At 39.1% G+C, this 19043-nt stretch overlaps 3 protein-coding genes across 3 annotated transcripts in view; all 3 read left to right on the top strand.

The window, feature by feature from the left end:
• The first annotated feature begins 8140 nt into the window (after positions 1-8140).
• On the top strand, positions 8141-10077 carry LOC132915698 (uncharacterized). The gene is made up of 2 exons (XM_060975522.1): positions 8141-8667; positions 9851-10077. Exons 1-2 carry the CDS (start codon positions 8221-8223, stop codon positions 9908-9910), a joined length of 507 nt encoding a protein of 168 aa, XP_060831505.1. The 5' UTR covers positions 8141-8220; the 3' UTR covers positions 9911-10077.
• A 2478-nt stretch (positions 10078-12555) lies between these two features.
• Positions 12556-13416, top strand: LOC132915711 (uncharacterized). The gene has a single exon (XM_060975537.1). The coding sequence runs from the start codon at positions 12556-12558 to the stop codon at positions 13414-13416; it is 861 nt and encodes a 286-aa protein (XP_060831520.1).
• A 493-nt stretch (positions 13417-13909) lies between these two features.
• The window catches only part of LOC132915699 (uncharacterized), a 229591-nt gene continuing 224457 nt past the window's right edge, over positions 13910-19043 (top strand). Inside the window, exon 1 of the mRNA XM_060975523.1 lies at positions 13910-15665. Within this exon, the coding sequence (XP_060831506.1) occupies positions 14191-15111 (921 nt within the window). The 5' untranslated portion in view covers positions 13910-14190 and the 3' untranslated portion in view covers positions 15112-15665. The remainder of the gene's footprint in view (positions 15666-19043) is intronic.

Here is a 19043-nt window from a genome sequence, read left to right as displayed (position 1 = left end):
CACAGTGTTAACAGGTTTCATTCATTAAACCACCCCTGTTACGTTAACCGAAACAAGGGGAACGACTATTTCGCGGCATCGATTAACCGAATCGTAGCGAGAATTTACGCCTCCCGTCGGACGCGTTTTCCTCGCGACGGCGTCTCTCCACGAACGGTTGTAACATTTGGTCCTTCGAGCCGGATTCAGTGGTGAGTGAAAAGTGCACACCAGTAACACTCACTAACATACAGTGCCACTTGAATCCAACATAATCAACGGCGGAAGCGTTACCACTTGAGTGAAGTCGGTAACGCCAGAGCCGTCAATTCTGAATAGGCAAAACCCGATAGTTGAAGAACGCAACCACGCAACCTCCCGCCGTAACTGGAACGCCGCAATCGTCAACATAACGATATTCAACAACTTCGATCTGACGAAAAAACGCGTCACTCTCGGCAAGGATCACCTTCCTCACGAAACGTACGTCAACGACATTCCGCTACACAGTGACGAGTGACCACTGCAGTCGAAACAACTCCGCATCGGGAATCACCGATCGCACATCATAAGCATCACCTTCGGCAACGAAGTATCTTCTTCACAAACAATGGAAAACGAAGAAAGAATCACCGCCTTGCATGAGGAGTGGCAATATCTAAACGACGAATTCGAGAGCGTATGGAACCTACTCGACGGCTACGAACTGTCCGGTCAGCGCAACAAGGCCGTCTTAATATCTTATCGAAAACTATTTGACGACATTTGCAAACGATTGAACATTGTCATTGACGAATTGCTCGAGATCGACGACAAGAAACCTGAGAACTTACTGGATTTCTATATACAACTGATAATACAATTCAACAACGAAACTAATTCTTCCTCAATGGATGCCTCCAACACAGTGGCGAATCCACAACCACCGGAATGCAACAGCAACACTTGCAGCAGTGTCCAGAGACGTAAGAATGATTTCAATAATAACAGTAACAATGTTCATACTCCGCCGACGGAGAAAGTCGTATCGAATCTAGCGCCGATTCCGTCGCATGACACGCGAAGTTCATTGCATAATAATAATAACAATAATAATAATAATAATAATAATAATAATAATAATAATAATAATAATAATAATAATAATAATAATAATAATAATAATAATAATAATAATAATAATAATAATAATAATAATACTTGCGGCATCGCGACACTCTGATTCAACGCCACCAAACGCATTGAATCAGGCAATCATTCACGATGATATGGATTGGGCGAAAGAGAAGACCTCACCAGGCGACAATTCGTTGCAACCATTGATCTATACGAATTCGTTACAGGATGTCTCATGTCCTATCATGATAATTGATAATGTAGAGCAACACGTTAAACTCCCTCGATGACACGATAAAAGAGTTCGATCTTTTATCTCTATAGAATTTTGATCGGTAGCCTTTCAACGGGGGGAGTATGTTGAATATAGACGATATATCAACCTGTTAACAGTGTTAAATTCATCAAACCACCCCTGTTATGTTAACCGAAACAAGGGGAACGACTATTTCGCGGCGCCGATTAACCGAATCGTAGAGAGAATTTACGCGTCCCGCCGACGCGTTTTCCTCGCGACAGTGTCTCTCCGCGAATGGTCGTAACACATATTATCATATTATTCTCGTAAGTTACTTACACAACTTATTATATACCTGTGTTTTGAGAGTTTCGTATAATAAAAACAATAAACATTTTTTGTTTCTAGAAGTTACAATGATTGTCGCATTTCTACCTTAACCTTTACTCTATTAACGAGCAATCGTCTTTCGAAACACGTCGCAGCTCATAAATATGTAAATGCATAATGTCTATAATCATCATAAATGAGAAAATTACGTTTTTCTATAAATGTGTTTTTCAATCTATAAACTCAGATTTGATGTTCTCGCGTGCCTGTTGCTCTGCAGCGCATATGTATGTGCTCACTCGTTAAAGCATATATACGCACACAAGCACACCCATATGCGCGCACATACTCCCACGTTCGAAGTGGAAATCGCGTATTACACGGGGGTAGACTAGAAAAGGAAAACCACGTCGAATGTCAGATTTGCCTGACAACAGGAGCTTGCAAAGTATGTTTCCATGGTATCCACGGTATCCATGGAACTCATATACGCACACAGGCAAAGGCACTTTTTAAATCTGAGAAAAAATTAGGCGAGGGTTGCGTGGGGTTAATAATGGCCATTCGCGCGATCCTGATTGGTCAATACTCGCTCGTGCGCGTTGCTGCTTTTTCGCAAACGGTGCAAGCAGGCTCCGTGCGCTGTGCTCTGTGTTCAGTCGAGTTCAATCGTCTGCCGAAGAAGGTAGCCAGCTGGCGAATACTCCCTGAGGAAACGTCAAAAGCGAGCTTCTCTTCGTCATAAGTCGTCATAATGGCCACCATTGTAAGTAATGTTTTTTGTCAGTTTGCTAATTTTTTTATTTTCAGCGGTATATATTTCAGAAATCAGTCGATACTTTTTGTGGTAAAGTGTACATAATTTTGTATTTCCTGATTGGGGGTCACTTTATATGTTTGATTTACTCATCCACAGTGAATAACGCGGTCAAATCAAAATAAATGGAACATTTGAGACATTGAGAGAAGGTAGAAAATTGTTTGAAATTGTATAGATATTTAGTTTCATACACATAATTTATACGTGTATATGTCGCATTGAAATGAAAGAAAAATACATCAAACATCTCTTATAAAAATGAAATAAAATAATTGACTATGATCTTTTTCTTAATATCAATAGTAAATTTTTTTTTTATAAATTTTTATAATTATATACTATAATTTCTGCTTTTACTCCCTTACTTATAACATTCTGTAAATCCACTGGCTGCCTAGATTTACAAATTCTACACGTGTCTCGATACCTCTGAATCTGCCAATTTAAATTGATATTTCATTTTAACGAATGCGTAACTTAAATTACAAACTTTGCTAAATGCAAATTTCCAAATTCTCCTATTAATATTTGTCTAACGCTAAGTAATTTCAATTCCAACATACACATCTGCATTTTCTATAAAAATTCTCAACAGTCCAATCATCATTCATCCTATGGTTCGTTCTGTAAACAATATACTTCCGTTGTTTCTGTCAAAATTTCCTGATTTAGGCTCGCGCAGGTTTAGTTCGTCGCGAATTGAAATTCTTCGTAGGCAGAAGGGTTGTATTACGCCGTTCGAATGGTCGATGACGGTTTATGGGAAACTAAAATCGCGCGTCTGCACGCTCCTGCAAGTTGTAACAGCTAACGAGTAGGATGGAACCGTCCCATCCTCTGAAGTTTCCTCTCTGGCGGTCTTTAAGAAGCGCGTCGCCTCCTAGAACGCTGCACTCGTCCTCGGAAACGTTTGTTTCCATGCTCTCTAGCGGCGAGAGGGCAGGGAAAAGAGCCGAGTAATTTCCAGGGAAATTTTTGAAGTTGAAGTAATGCCGGCACAATTTCAACGATAACTTTTTTTCTCTACTCTCTTTCTCTCTCTCTCTGTTCTTTTTTCTTCAACCTTTCTTCCTTTTTTATATTTCCTTCTTTTTTTCCTATTTTCTCTGTTCGAGTTGGAGATTTTCAATTGTTAAGAGTAACAGGTTTCGAAAAAACGAAGAACATTTCATCGAAATCGGAATTGTGAAAATTTAACGTGTTAAAAGTTAGCTCGTTAATTTGAAAAAGGATTGCATCGTTAATTTGAGAAAAAACATCGACTTTGTATAAAAAGGCACAAATATTCGTCCAAGAACCTAAAGCATTCGGATCTTCCTTGGATCACTAGTATATGCGTTAAAATTAAAATTTCTTGTGCGACAACTTCGTCAAAGGAATTCTTCAAAGACCCGTCTAACGATCCTTCGTTAACAAAGCGTGTTCGAAAATCTATTATTAATCCATGAAACCCGTAACTCTATACTCTATACTCTTTGCTAGTGAACAGCAGTGAACAGTACTCGTAAAAAATACGACCACTTGACCCTTTTATAATTAGCGCTCGTTGCTCTTTCCTTCTCCTCTCATTTTCTCTTCGGTATCATCGACCCGTTTCATAATATCGAAATTTACCTATCAAAAATTTATTGTTAGTAAAAAGTTTCAATGTGTGCCGTAGAAATCGGCTAAAAAGAATATCTCTGTCACTCTCGATCCTGGTGAAAATAGCTATAGAAATGTCCCAGAAGAGCCTAAGATATTTCTAATTCTTGAGAAAATTATTATTAGTTATTAGTGATAAGAAAAATTGGGTTATTACACGACTGTAAAAACTTCCGATTTCGGAAGAATTTAACGCGATAGACGAAGAGATTAATGGAAAATTGCCTTCTTTGAAAAGTAGATTAGAAAAATATGTAGGTGATAGAAATAACAGCGGATGATCATTGAAAGAAATTATAGATACACATAATATAATTATAATATAATGCACATAATCAAGAAATCAAAATGGATAAGCATTCGAGTATTTTATTTTAGATATTGTATATATGTATTTACACAGTCTACCTATGATCTTCCCTAACACGTAAATTAACAGCATTGCATGCGCTTTTATGCGGCAAACGAGCCGCTTATTTCCTAGATTGGTTAACCCCGCGAAGCAAGTTATATATAAGAAATATAGCAAGTTCGCGTCTCGATTTATAAAAAGTCTATGAAATTTACTATTTCCTCATCTTTCGTTGTCTCTTGAGCGTAATCGATTCGTTTCATCTTACGGAATTGCATATATGAAAAACTTATTAGCAAGAATTTCGAGTATATTCCTTAGGAACCGGTTACAAGGAATAGCTCTTCGTTATCTAGGCGAAAATGACCGCGGAAAAGTCCCAAAGGAGTCTCAGATAGGATAAAGCGTATCGCAATAGAAAGACAGAGGAATTTCTCTGTCGAGTTTGGCCTAATCGACGGGGTAAATTTTAATATTCCGAAATATATCGTCGTGCAAGCGTGAGTAACTCGTAGCTATTGCACACTGCGTCAGAAGATTCTTGCCAGCCACAAGTCTTGATTAAATTTCTTCATTATCTCGTGATTCGTCGGCTATGCGAATGGATGGCGGTTTCAAAGTCGAGCTTTCGTGGCCTTGAAAGTCTGTCCGGCAAATACATAGCTGGTTACGAACTGCAGTTTTCCTTTTTTCTTCTTTTCTTCTTCCTTCTTTTGTTGTGTTGCCTATGGTGATTGTAGCGTCTTTGACGAAGTCCAAAATGTTTAAAAGATCAGAGAAATTCTTGGTTATAAACTCCGATGAATTTACGAATGTCAGAAAACCTACAAAGATGGTCTTATCACGTTTTTGTGATCTTTATGCGAAGTAGTTGAAGTAAGCGATTCGAAGATGTAAAGCCTTTTGAGAGTTGATAAATGTTTTGTGGGAAACGAATAAGATTGGTTTAGTTATCTATATTAATTTGTCTTTGTTAATATTATTAGTTTGCATATAGTTAATGTTAGTAATACTTTTTAAATGTTCAAGAAATCAATAGAAACGTGCATTTAATTCTGATATGAAATGGAAAGGTAGTTTTAATGTAAAGTCGATTGACAAATTATTATTGAATTTTGAAATTACTCTTCCATAAAAAATGTCACTTAATGTTTCAGAACTCATTTGAAACGTGGAGGTAGATATTGTTGATTTAATATTATTTTAAACCACAGATGATGGAAGCACGTAATAAAGGAAGGGTGAAAAGGTTATAATCTTACAAAATGTGATTGAAAAGTAGGAAAACACGATAAAGGAAATTTTCATAATTCTTTTAGCAAAGAGGAAAAATTCTATGAAGCGATTTTGCGTGACGGAAGAGTTGCAATGCAAAGTATAACTTTATTATTAAGTCATTTTGTATGGAAGAAAGTTTTTTCTGTTTCGAACTTTCAAAATAATACACAGTTTTATTGGATATTATGAAATGCTAGTAACGAAGAATAAACGCATATATAGTTACTTATTTTTAATTCGTATTACCATTTATCATTTTCATTTTTAAATTTATATTATTGCTTACTATCTTCATTTTGTATGAAAAAATGTTTATTTCTTTTTAAATAATTCGCAGTTTTACTAAATATTCTAAGATAACAGTTGAGAAATACAAGCGCACGGTTGCTCATTATTGTCTTTTATCTTCAGTTTTAAATTCGGATACTTATATTTCTTGTATCTTGATTAAAACGTTTACATTTGCAAGTTCGTTGATGCTTCATTTAGAAAAACGAAGCCATTTTGTGCAAACATCTGCAGCTTAGCTTCCGTTTCTTTTCCAAAGTACATATTTTACTTGAGTCGCCTCTTTGTAATTAGCAAATTAATTAACACATTAAGACTTTATTTTTTACATTCTCTATACATTTTTGTGTAAATAAAGGAAGCTGTTGATGCAATGAATTTTTGCGAAAAGTATCATAAGATGTAGTAAGAATGTTACTGAAAAATTAACTTAACTAAAGCTCATCGGATTTAACAATACGTTTATTGATCCACCTCGGTATTTTACATATTATCATTTAATTATGTATATATATATATAGTATATAGTATATAGTATATATATATATAGTATATAGTATATAGTATATAGTATATAGTATATAGTATATAGTATATAGTATATATATAGTATATAGTATATAGTATATAGTATATATGTAGTATATATATATATATATACATATATATACTAAATAAATACTGCTGTTAGAAACGTTCTTTAATTTATACAAGCAATTTTTTGATGCACAATTTATTAAACAGCTAAAATAATTTCATTCGAAGAATTTGTTAATTCTCATAAATCTGGAATAACGAAACTAGTTATATGTATATGTCGGGTTGACGGTAGGGGCGTATAATGAATCTTCACCAGTGTGGTTCATGGTTGTCGCACAGATATTTATTACACAAGTATGGCTGATACAAGATTGACAATCGGACGCGGTAGCTGGACGCTAATGACAATGGCCCTAGGTTCGATATAGCGAATCCACGGTCAACAGGATAACGAATATACTTTGCTTCAAAGTCTAAGTCGGACTCAACTTACTACTCGTGATACTAGGAACGCTTGATTGACTCTTAGCTAATCAGGTTACCAGAAAAGAATGACTTTCCGTCGCGACGACGCTGCAGAGGAAAACTATGATGGGGTGTGCCTAAGGGCACGAGATCATCGGATTCGTCAAAGAAAGCCTCCACTCGGAGGGTGAGGGAAATAGACGCTGCTGTTAATTGGTCAATTTCTATGTTGGCGGTTAGAAAAGGATGCTAGCCGCCCTAGAGAGAGAGTTCCTAGCAGGCAACGTCGTACGTGACCAAATCAGGCTTTCCCATAACTTCCCGCAATAGGCGACAGATTTACAGGCTGATAGAATAAAGACTGTTTGTCAATCTGAAGGACTTTAGTTAACTAAGTCCTAAGATTTGTAACGGTTCCTCAGGTTATCTGAACATAAACTGTAAACGATGCATCGGCATCTGGCGATCATCTGGCCCAAAGAATGGGGTCTGTGTGTGGCGAGCTGCGGGGCTGTTGGAATGTCTTATTGTCAAGTGTCTGTACTGCCAATTCTTTAAAGGAAAGCTATGTTACTTTATATCTCTGTTAGGTGGAATGTTCATCCCGTGACCGTGGCTACGCTCGGCGACCGGTTGTCGCCTCGAGCCTAAACTCATTGTCTCAAGTTTCGAATGACTGTGTCTGGGTTATTTCGTAGATGCTACAGTATTGAGGCTTTTCCAAATAATTCCAACGGGGGGGGGGGGGGCGGTGTCCTTTCATCTCCGACATATATATATGTATATGTATGTGTACACACACACACGAAACGAACACGTGTTTGGGCGTTTTTCGAAATTGAACCCCTAGAAACTGTTTAAAAAGAGTTTAAAAAAATAAATATAAATTCAAATACTGTTATATTATAAAGTAAATTTAATAAGATCCAAACTCATGTTCGTGAATCACTGTACATGTCAACTATTGTCAAAGCTAACCCTAACAAATGCAACCACATCACATTCACATTGAGAAAACAGATAACACCAAACATCTTCCTGAACGGCACGCAAATAACACAAACAAGGCAAGTCAAACACCTTGGACTTCACATAGATACACACTTCACATGGGGAGCACGAGGCGGGTATGGGTTCTCAGTGCGTAGCATCATGCCCTGAGAAACCCCGATGTATCTGATGTTCACCTATAGTCGGGTGGCGGCTGGTCGGCGCTGTGGTGCCCGTCAGATCGCTGATCCGGTGCGGAGAACTTCGGAGAAGTTGGTGGGCCCATATCTGTCAAGACCACTCACCTCACCTTCACGTGGGGCTTCCCGTCACCCTGCATCGGTCCCGACCGGGGTAGGGTGCGAAAGAGTGAGTGGCACCAAGACGAGAAGGCACCAACACACGATAAAACAAACCCTTGACGATGAAGATAATTATGATATGTCGGAAAATATAAATAATGAAGTTTACGGTGCAGGGGAGGGATACCCCAGTACCGGCGCAGACGTGGGTGGACAAGCGGGACCCGCTGTGTCGTTAGCTTGTGACGGTAAAATTTATCAAAATAGATTGCAACAATTTAATATTGAAACGAAACGTTATATTAATATCAAAAGAATTTACAAAGTAAGTCCACTTTAATCTCAACGTCATAGCAAATAACTCTAATAGCAAATAACGTGTAAAAAGTGATGATAATATAAGAGACGTTTTAACTTGAAAAACTAATCGAGTGCCGGTAACTCCAAAAATTCACAATTAAAAATCAAAACGCAGTAGCGGCAAGTATTATTGAATCAATGTTTCTGGAAAATGAATACATACTTGAAAAACGGGGGGAGGGGACGAACTTGAATAATTGAAAAGTACTTGAACTGCTTTGGAGATACTTGAAAAACACAAAACTACTCGAACGATTGAAATTATTCGGATTACAAGCAAAATAAATGGATCTATTCCATGATTAAATCACATTCTGTTAACTAATTGCCAGAGTTTTAAAAAAGCTGGTGCTAAAATCGAATGTAAAAAAAAACAGGAAATAAACCGAGCGAATCGAATAACGATGCCAACCAGTGATTATATATATATATATATATATATATATATACTTATTGTTATTATTAAATGTACAATAATACACATCACTTTCATTAATTTTAAAAACTTTTGACCCTCCAAGAATTGTATCAAACAAAATTATATTTTAATAATCCAAAATATATGAAGCGCTGATGGTTTATTTTGTTTAAATATGTCAACGTTTCTTTTATAAATGTAAAAATATTACAACATTGCAATGTTAAACTCGAGAATGTTCTTTTTTTATATAGATCAGATCGCTTCAAAATTATTTTTTTCTATATATTGTGAAACATTGATTATGGAATTCGTTAAGATTTTAAGAACTGGATCAATTTGATCGATCAATGATTAACAGAAGAGTGTGCTTTAATCATGTATGTTAGATAACAATCCATTAGAAAGTTTTAGCAAGTGAAAGAAGATATATCTTGAGAATATTTTGCAAAATTCTGAATATTATGGCTATAAATTCATTTATAACCTATCAATAAATTACGCTATAAAGATAATACAATTTTTTATTTTAACTCTGTAAGTTACTTGTTTTTATCAAAATTTTCTTATTTAAAAGCATTTGATGAAATTCAAACAAATAATGACAAAATATTGTAACATTTTAACTTAATTGTTTACATTAAATATATAATTCAATACGATACTCTTATAACATGATCACGTTTAAATTTTAATTTTTGCATTCATCTAACTTGCTTTAATTTTTTAGGGTCTTCAAAGTCTCTGGATCTCCAAAACCTTGTGCATGGATTTCGTGTTATTCAAATAAACCTATTCTCCTGTAAGGTAAATCATTATAAATCTTCTCTTATGTTGGTATGGTGAGTCTCTTTTTATTATCTTTATTACGAAATGTATGTAATCATGCGTTCTCCTTTTTATTATGACGGATTTAAATGATGTACTGCATGCCTTTACCAACGAATGCTTACAAATGGCCATGATGCTGCTCTCAATGCGATAAGCGCTGTATTAAAAATATAATTAAAAACATCAGACCAGCGGAGTGAGATCTCTATTTGTAACGTGCCGCCTGCGTATAGAAAGGAGTAAAAATCACCGTGGACTCGTCGCGGTTAGCGGTTGAACTCCAATTTGAAATTGTTTATGTCATGCTGTTAGCGCCAATCTGTTAACGCCCAACTATTAACGCCAATCGTCGCAACCTTGGGTTCGCAGGTTGATTGCGCCATTTCCTTTAGCAGATGTTTTCCTATTTTTCTTCGGGTAACTAATCAGTTACCCGATTTTATTTATTTCTTTTTTGGAATTCTTTGGTATATAGTTTACATTAAAATAACGTAGTTCTAAAAAACGTTCTCTTTGTCCAACGAACTCCCGATTCCTATACAATCTCCCCTGGTTATCTGGCGCACGCGTAACATTCACGTACTGTTGCATGCGTTGCCATTCCTATTCGTATCCTTCTTTTTATACTTGAATACTTTATTTGAATATAGAATTATAGAAAACGTTTAAGAATACATAAATACAGAAATATAAAAGATATAAAGATATAAAAATAAAAAAATACTGATAGTAAAATTATGATAGTTTGTTTTTGTTCGTTATCGTAGTCTACCGGCGGATCTTGTCCAAATACCAATTTAATTTGAGGGAATCTAGTCGTTAGAAACCTTAACATGAGTTGAATGTTCACTTTTTCTAGTGTGCTAAAGCTATTGTCATTTATCCCTATATGCCAGTCTGGTTAATAAAGTGTTTAGTTAATTGATGCAACCAGTACTGTTGGTTGAAGTCTCCTAATTCGGTCTTTGTAATTTGTTTAAAGTGTGGTCTGTTAGTCTTTTGAGTTATTGGAGCTGGGGTGATGTTTGTTTTCCAGTCGACATATTCGTCGTAATAGTTCGGGTTTTCTAAATCGGATTGAACTTTGTCATTGGTGATAAGATACAGTCGGGACAGAGCATCTGCAGCTGTGTTTTCCCTTCCCTTTTTGTATTCTATTTCATAATCATACTCCTCGAGTCTCAAACGCCATCGCATGAGTCTCGATGAGGGATCCTTAACATTTTTTAGCCATTTCAAAGCTTGACGATCACCTTGAATCTTAAATTTTCTACCAAGTAAATATTGTCTCAGTCTTTTGATCGACCATACTATCGCCAATAACTCTTTTTCGGTTGTGGAATAGTTTTTCTCAGGAGGGTTCAAGGTTCGGGATATGTAATAGCATGGATGTCCGTCTTGGGAGAGTATTGCTCCTAATCCTTCGTTACTTGCGTCTGTTATTAATGTGAATGTTTTTTCAAAATCCGGGTATTGCAGTACAGGAGCTTCACAGCTAAATTCAATTATCCTATCGAAAATACTTATAATAAGCGGAGACGATGATGGGAAATGTCTACAATATCTGAAATCTTCTATCGTTTCCAGTTCTTAATCACCCTCTATTCGTCTAATGGATTTCATAAAAATTGACCGTGCGAATCATAAACTACAAGTGATAATTGCTTCCATATGTCCTGCGAGTATTTCCAACAACAATAACTAAAGAGAAACTAAGGAAGAAAAGTATATTGGATCATGATGATGTGCGAGATACTATTCTTGTATATAGAGAATAGTTCATTTTAATCTATAAAGCCAATTATATTCTCGAATTATTTATTGATTCAAGAATATTTCAAACAGGATTTGTTTGGTTGAGAGTAATGTTGGATATTATTGAATAAATTTTCGGACAGTTTAAATAAGAAGCGGAAACGAATTATTTGTTGTTTGAACAAGTCGAAAGACAACGTGTATTAATGTAACGAGATTAATTGTTATTTACAAATACAATTTTATTTTTTGTTTATTACTTTTATTTGCTATTTATCGATCGTAGAGGGAATTTATTTTTACATAAATATAACGTTTCAATCAGAAAGATTTAAACGTTCCTGCTTAGTTACTTTTCAAAGATTCAATGTTTGTCCAGGCAAGCCACTGACGAAACGTTTTAATAAAAGCCCAATAATATGTATATAGTAAATGACAATTAATATTCGGCAATGTATTATGGCAGATATTATATTACTGTATCTACAGATACAATTTTGGTGGGTCAAATTGAGATTATATTACTGTATCTACAGATACTTGTCCTACCAAAGTTGTCCTCTTGGAACATCATTGTAATTCCGAATAATAAAGGAAATTATTACTTGCGGAAGTTGTAAGGTATAACGAATGAAGAATGTACCATTCGATTTATATAACAAACGAAATTGTAACATATACTAGGCAGTACCGCTACTCACCGATGAATCAAGAGAAGATACATCATTAATTTGAAGCTCTGTTATTCCAAGAAATAATTAAAAAGCCAAACCAAGTCCATGGAAACTCCATGCGGTAGAAAATTTTCTTACTCCAGAGTCAGAATCCAACAATCCCCTCTACATAAGGATGGAACTGGCCATCGACAGGGGGGACACCAACAGCCCTCGAAGAGGAACGAACCACCCCGGCCCAACGCCACCCAGATGGCGCCTGAAGGAGAGGAACAAACAGATGCTACAGGCGGCAGCCATCGTCTCGGCCTGGAGCTGGGACGCCCAATGCACGAGCGCAACCAGTAGTATCGACGAGGAAGCGGAAGACCTCCGTAAATACATGAACGCGGCGTGCAATGCCTCGATGCCGCGCTCCAACCCGAGCAGTGGACATTTGAACAAAGGAGTCTACTGGTGGACACCAGAGATCGCGGAGTTGCGAGAGAGGTGCAACAGAGCCCGCAGAAGATTCGCACAGGCACAGCGTCGCAGACAAACTCGCGACGAGGAAGAGATCTCCCACACATACGAGAAATACAGGGAGGCAAGACGTACCCTCCAACGGGAGATTAAGATGGCCAAAGCGTGGTCCTGGACGGAACTCGTGGACGCGGTCGAGTCTGACCCATGGGGGCGGCCGTATAAAGTAGTGACGCACAAACTGCGTACCTCGGCTCCCCCGATAACAACAAACATGGATCCAATGCTACTGGACAAGGTCGTTGGGACCTTGTTCCCCAGACAGGGCGACAGTGCAGGGCAGCCAGAAACGTCCCTCCCCTCCACCACACCCAACGATAACGACGAAGTGGCAACGACGACAACGGAGTGGAGTGAGGAGCTGCATGTCACCGAGGAAGAGCTATTAGAAGCGACGAAGAGGACAGCAGCCCGCGACGTGGCACCAGGCCCGGACGGAATCCCAGGCCGAGTATGGGCAGAGACGGTAAATATAATGGCTCCCCGCCTGCGACACTATTTGATAGATGCCTGAAGGACGGCATGTACCCACGGGCATGGCGAACAGCGAGACTGGTCCTGCTACGAAAGGAGGGTCGTCCGCTAGATTCGCCGTCCGCATACAGGCCGATATGCCTGCTGGACGAGGTGGGCAAGCTCCTGGAAAGGATAATTGCAGCGCGTCTAGAGGCTCATATGGAGCGACGAGAGCCTGGGTGGCACGACAGCCAGTACGGGTTCCGCCGAGGACGCTCGACAGTGGACGCGGTGAGACGGGTATGCTCTAAGGTGGAGGATATGGTCTCCCAGGAAGGAGTGGCGATAGCGGTCTCACTAGACATAACTAACGCCTTCAACTCCATTCCATGGGCAAGAATCTTAGAAGCCCTGAACTACTACGAGATACCGGAGTACCTCGTAAGGGTTATTAGAGCATACCTCTGCGACAGGTGGATCATATACAACACCAAGGATGGGGAAACGAGGAAAACGGTCGAGTGCGGTGTACCGCAGGGGTCAGTACTAGGCCCAATCCTCTGGAACACCGCTTACGACCGTGTACTTGAACCGTGAACGCTATCAGGAGACTCGGACTGAGCGTGTCACCAACCAAATCGGAAGCCCTGGGGTTCTTCGACCGGCGACGAAGAGAACCACCACCAACCGGACTGTCCATCAATATCAACGGAGAGGAAGTGCCGGTGGGACACCAGATGAGGTACCTGGGTCTCATCATCGACAGCCAGTGGACCTTCGAGCCGCACATTGAACAACTGGTCCCAAGGGTGACTGCCGCGGCCAACGCCCTATGCGGCCTACTGCCGAACGTGGGTGGAGCGGGAGTGGGCGTTCGCCAACTGTACGAGGGAGTCATAAAATCCCGAGTACTCTACGGAGCCCCAGTGTGGGCCGAAGACATGATGGAGAGCCGGCGCAGCCGGCTACTACTAAGGAGGCTACAAAGGACGACCGCCATCCGCACAGCAAGAAGCTACAGGACGGTGTCATACGCGACGGCGACCGTGCTGGCCGCGTCCCCCCCTTCGAGCTGCAAGCCCTCGCACTTCGAAGGGTATACGACAAAAGGAAGATCTCACGCCTGGACGGGCGCGCAACGACGCCACCACCCGACAACAGACCACCGTCGAGTGCACGGGAAGAAGCCAAACGGGAGACATGGGAGCGATGGCGCTCTCAACTGGTCGAGGAAGACACTACACGGCAACACCGGGCTGTTCGCGCCGTGCTCCCCAACTGGGAAACATGGAGAGAGCAAGGCGGGGTACCGCTGACATTCCGTATGACACAGATGCTCACAGGTCACGGAGTGTTCGGTGAGTACCTACTACGGATCCGGCGGGAGGTGACCTCCATATGTCACCAATGCGAGGAAGAGGAGGATACGGTACAACACACGTGGGAGCGATGCCCGGCATGGGCAGACCAGCACGTCTTGCAACTCGACATCGGCGAGAGCGTAGCCCGAGAAGCGATCGTGAAGGCCATGTTGAGAGGGCACCAGGAATACACCGCCGTCCGCTCCTTCTGTGAGCAAGTGATGCTAGCAAAAGAGCGGGCGGAGAGAGAAAAGAAAAGGAAACGCGACCCAGCAAGAGTGGAGCGACAAAGGATACCCAGGCGCAACAGGGGGGGGGGTGGCACCGCCGCCGCCCCAGCTCGAGCGACAAGACTAGGAAAACGGAACACAAGGGATGTGGTCCCCTCCTAGCGGACCAACACAAATATGGACGCCTCCCTCCTGATAAAAAAGGGGAGAACACGATTACCATTGATTGAAACAAACTTTACACAATACGCCGGTATTAGTTTCTAGTGCGTTTTGATTAAATGTATTGCACCCATAAAAATAGACACAACAATACGACACAAATAATAGTAAATTTCAGATTAAATTTAGAAAGTAGTATTTGTAAGATCGTTACTATTTCGCACTTTTCCATGTATGGAATTGACCGATATGTCTTTTAGGGAATTCGTATCATTGTTTTATATTATTATTATGTACATAACGTGTTACTATGTTTACCCTTTTACTATTAGTTTACTATTATCCTATTAGATTGCGTTAGAACAAGAGGACGGTAAGCAGAATCGTGGTAATTTGTCGAATAATCAATAAAGAACTAATTATAATATTATTTTTGAAAATAGATCTGAATTAATGTCAAGTCTCATGGATATTTTTCATCGAGACATGAATATTTGAAACACGTGCATTCTCGTTTCTCACACAGTCTGACAGGACGAAAGAAGGAAATTAGTGTATGAATGCGCGGTTCACTCACGATCGATGCAGGTAGAAAGTACTTACGAGGGAGAGTGTAAGGCGAGCGGAGAATGGTGGATAAGAATGGGAAACGGATCAGCCAAATGACTGGCAGTCAGAATAATAATAGTCCTGGTGTGTAATTGTAAGTGTGCCGCGTTTTCATGTCGTAAACAATGCACGTAGTAAAAGGGTAAATAGAGAAACGACCTTGTAAATGATTCTTTGTCGATTACACGTTTGTCACGTTTGTTTACCAGCTAGACTATAGTAAGTGCTATTTTAGTAGAATGCAAGAAAATTGTGGGTGTCACGTTTAACCGCAGTTTCATACAAAAATCTGAACTTTAGAGCGAGAACGTTGTTGTGGAAGTAATGATAAGTAGAGTGCAGATGTTTGTATAAATTCATATTTTTATAAATTGAAAAAATGAAATCTGAGTAGACGATTGTTTTGCTATAAATGTTATAATGAGTACTATGCCGTGTATGTTTCATATTTCGTTCGATCTAATACTTCATATATAAAACCTATAGTACTCATTGCTACATATATATCTATTTAATTAATAGTTATTATTAATATTTGTAATAAAACAATTATCTATACAGGAAGCATAAAAGTTTCAGTAACGATATAGTACATGACATTAGCATTATGTTAGGCATTATTTTACATTAGTTTTGGATTCCCGTTTTCTCGCTTGCATGAAGGAAAAGGATTAGACTCTTGCTTCGTTGGAATTGAAACTTAAATAACTCAGTTTAATATTCCTTTGAAATTACTTAACTTGTGACTTAGAGAGTACACATAGATACCCCCCGACCATTACATTAAACAATTGTACGTCCCTGTTTATAAAATATGTACGTTGTCATTTACTATATAACATTTTGTTCAATCTTAATATCCAGCTCAGCGATCTCACACCCACAATGATATACCTTTGCCACTCGAGGTATACCGATTACTTGAACGTTATCAGTTTGCTACTAATATTCCCTGCTTTCTGTTCGTTAGCCATAAGCGCGCGTCAATTTGTTCACGCGCCTTGGTCTTTCCTGTAGCTCCCGGCTATACGTCGCATTGATTCGTTTTCGCTTCTATTTCCTCAGCAGTCAGTGTAATTAACAACATTGGATTTGTCAAGATGGTTACGGTTATTGGCGATTTTAAAGTAAGATTTCCTCAAGTCCCCGATCAAGGGAACTTGGATGAAGGTGGTCTTATTTGCGCCTTTTGACGTTATATGAGATTTTCTTATTTCACAAGATCTTTACTAAGCAAATCCTTAAGACACGACCTTAAGATTAATCTTCAGTCGCAGTTATGAAATCAAAAGACATCTGAAGACTGTTCTTGAGACGATCTCAAGTATAAGACTGGGCTATGAATATCATCCATAGATTTATATGAAGCAGGTCATATGGGATGCAATTTTGAGCGTGAAAAACCTATCGTTGTATAGGACATAGTAGCAAAGTTCCTTTTGTCAAATATAATATGTGGAAGACAAAGATATTGTAAAAACAAAAGTACCTTTTCGTGTCCTTCGCGTAATTGTTATAGTTAAAGTATCTTCAACTAATTACTTTTTGACATAAATAGGTTAGTATCTTTTTGTAGGGGACGTTGGTACGAATCAATTACTTTATTTAAATCTATATGATTCAATAAAAAAAACGTATTTTGTCATCATATGATTTGCACATGGCCATATACAGAGAAAATTATTATACCAGATTATGTTTCCTTTGAAACTATTCATTTCTTGCCTTAAACATTTTTTCATACAGTGGGTAGTGTTTCAGTAATTTGCATATATTTCTTGAAATCAAACACCCTATATATATTTTAATGTTGGAAGTATAGCTAGAAAGAAAAATATCTGTTCCTTATACTTTTTATTTCGTATTTTCCATTTATTTCTTATTTTCTATCAAATATTATTATATATATGTCGGGTTCTTATTATGATTAGCGTTAGGGTCGTGTAACGAATCTTCGCCTGGGTTGTTCATCATTGTTGTACAATCGAGATAGCGTTTATTATCACAGACATAGATAGTACAAGATTGACAAGTGGCTGCGGTAACTAGACGCTAATGACAATGACCTTAGGTTCGATATGACGAATCCACGGTCCACGAGCTAACTCTTTGTTAAACTGAGAATATATTTTGAAGCACAAAGTAACGTTCGCTGTGACGCTCGGTATATACTGCACGTAAAGACGATGTGTAATTCTCCAAGGAGATCGCAAAAATAAAAGACTGATGAAAACTTTTCTCTCCTTACGATCGCGTTCGTTTTGTTGAATATTGGCCGGGGATACCAACAAAACTGCAGCCGCCGTTGCTAAGCTGACCCGCGTAGCTGCGACATTGCTCCTGCTCGAGGTTTGATTGTCAACACAACGTGTGTCTCATAATACTGGCACTTCTCTGTTAGGTGGAACGTTCATCCCGTGACCGTGGCTACGCTCGGCGAACGGTTGTCGCCTCGAGCCTAAGCTCATTGTCTCAAGTTTCGAATGACTGTGTCTGGATTATTTCGTAAATGCTACAGTATTGAGGTTTTCCAAGTAATTCCAATGGAGGGCCCCGTTGTCTTTTCATCTTCGACACGGCCATCCCGACTGTCACACGTCCTCGGGTGTATTTAGAATATTGGGTTTTCCCAATGTTGGACTCGATATAACTGATGTTGTTTACAATTTAGTTAAGTGTCAAAATAGGTCAAGGGTCCAGTTTGACAGCAAAAATTCTGATCGGACGTTTGATAAAGGAAGAGTTAAAAGAGAGCGGAAATCAGTTACGTTATGATTAGTATTCGAAGTACTAGTTGCATTTTGTGAATTATCAGTCCGACCGTAATGACATGATGGACCATTCTCGATCTCGTACTTGGACGACTCTCACTTCTCTGGATCGTTTTAACACACTGAGCGTTTGTGAAAACACTATGTTAGATGTTATGACTATAGTGCTAACGATACCTGGATTGAATTCGGTAACTTTGTGATGATCTCGCATTTAATTTCTTTGGACCACATGACCACCCGTAAGCATATGTGAACCATTCTACACCTGATCCTACACCTGATCCTACACCTGATTACCACGCTAGACATATGTGAAAGCATTGAACTTCGTCGTATCGCCACACTGGACGTGTCGTGGGAACGCTGAGTGCCATCGCAGTGATACCGCAGAGGGCGTTGGCCACAGCTGTCACCTTCGGGGCGAGGTTCTCAAAGTGGGGCTGGAAGGACCATTGGTCATCAATGGTTAGGCCCAAGTACTTTAACCGATTCCCCACTTGCGCGTAGCTTATGCCTTTCCCTCTATTCCTTCTTCTCCTCCTCCTTCGA

The sequence above is a fragment of the Bombus pascuorum genome, unplaced genomic scaffold (genome assembly GCF_905332965.1).
Source record: "Bombus pascuorum unplaced genomic scaffold, iyBomPasc1.1, whole genome shotgun sequence".
NCBI lineage: Eukaryota > Metazoa > Arthropoda > Insecta > Hymenoptera > Apidae > Bombus > Bombus pascuorum.
This window is presented reverse-complemented; position numbering and strand designations above follow the sequence as displayed.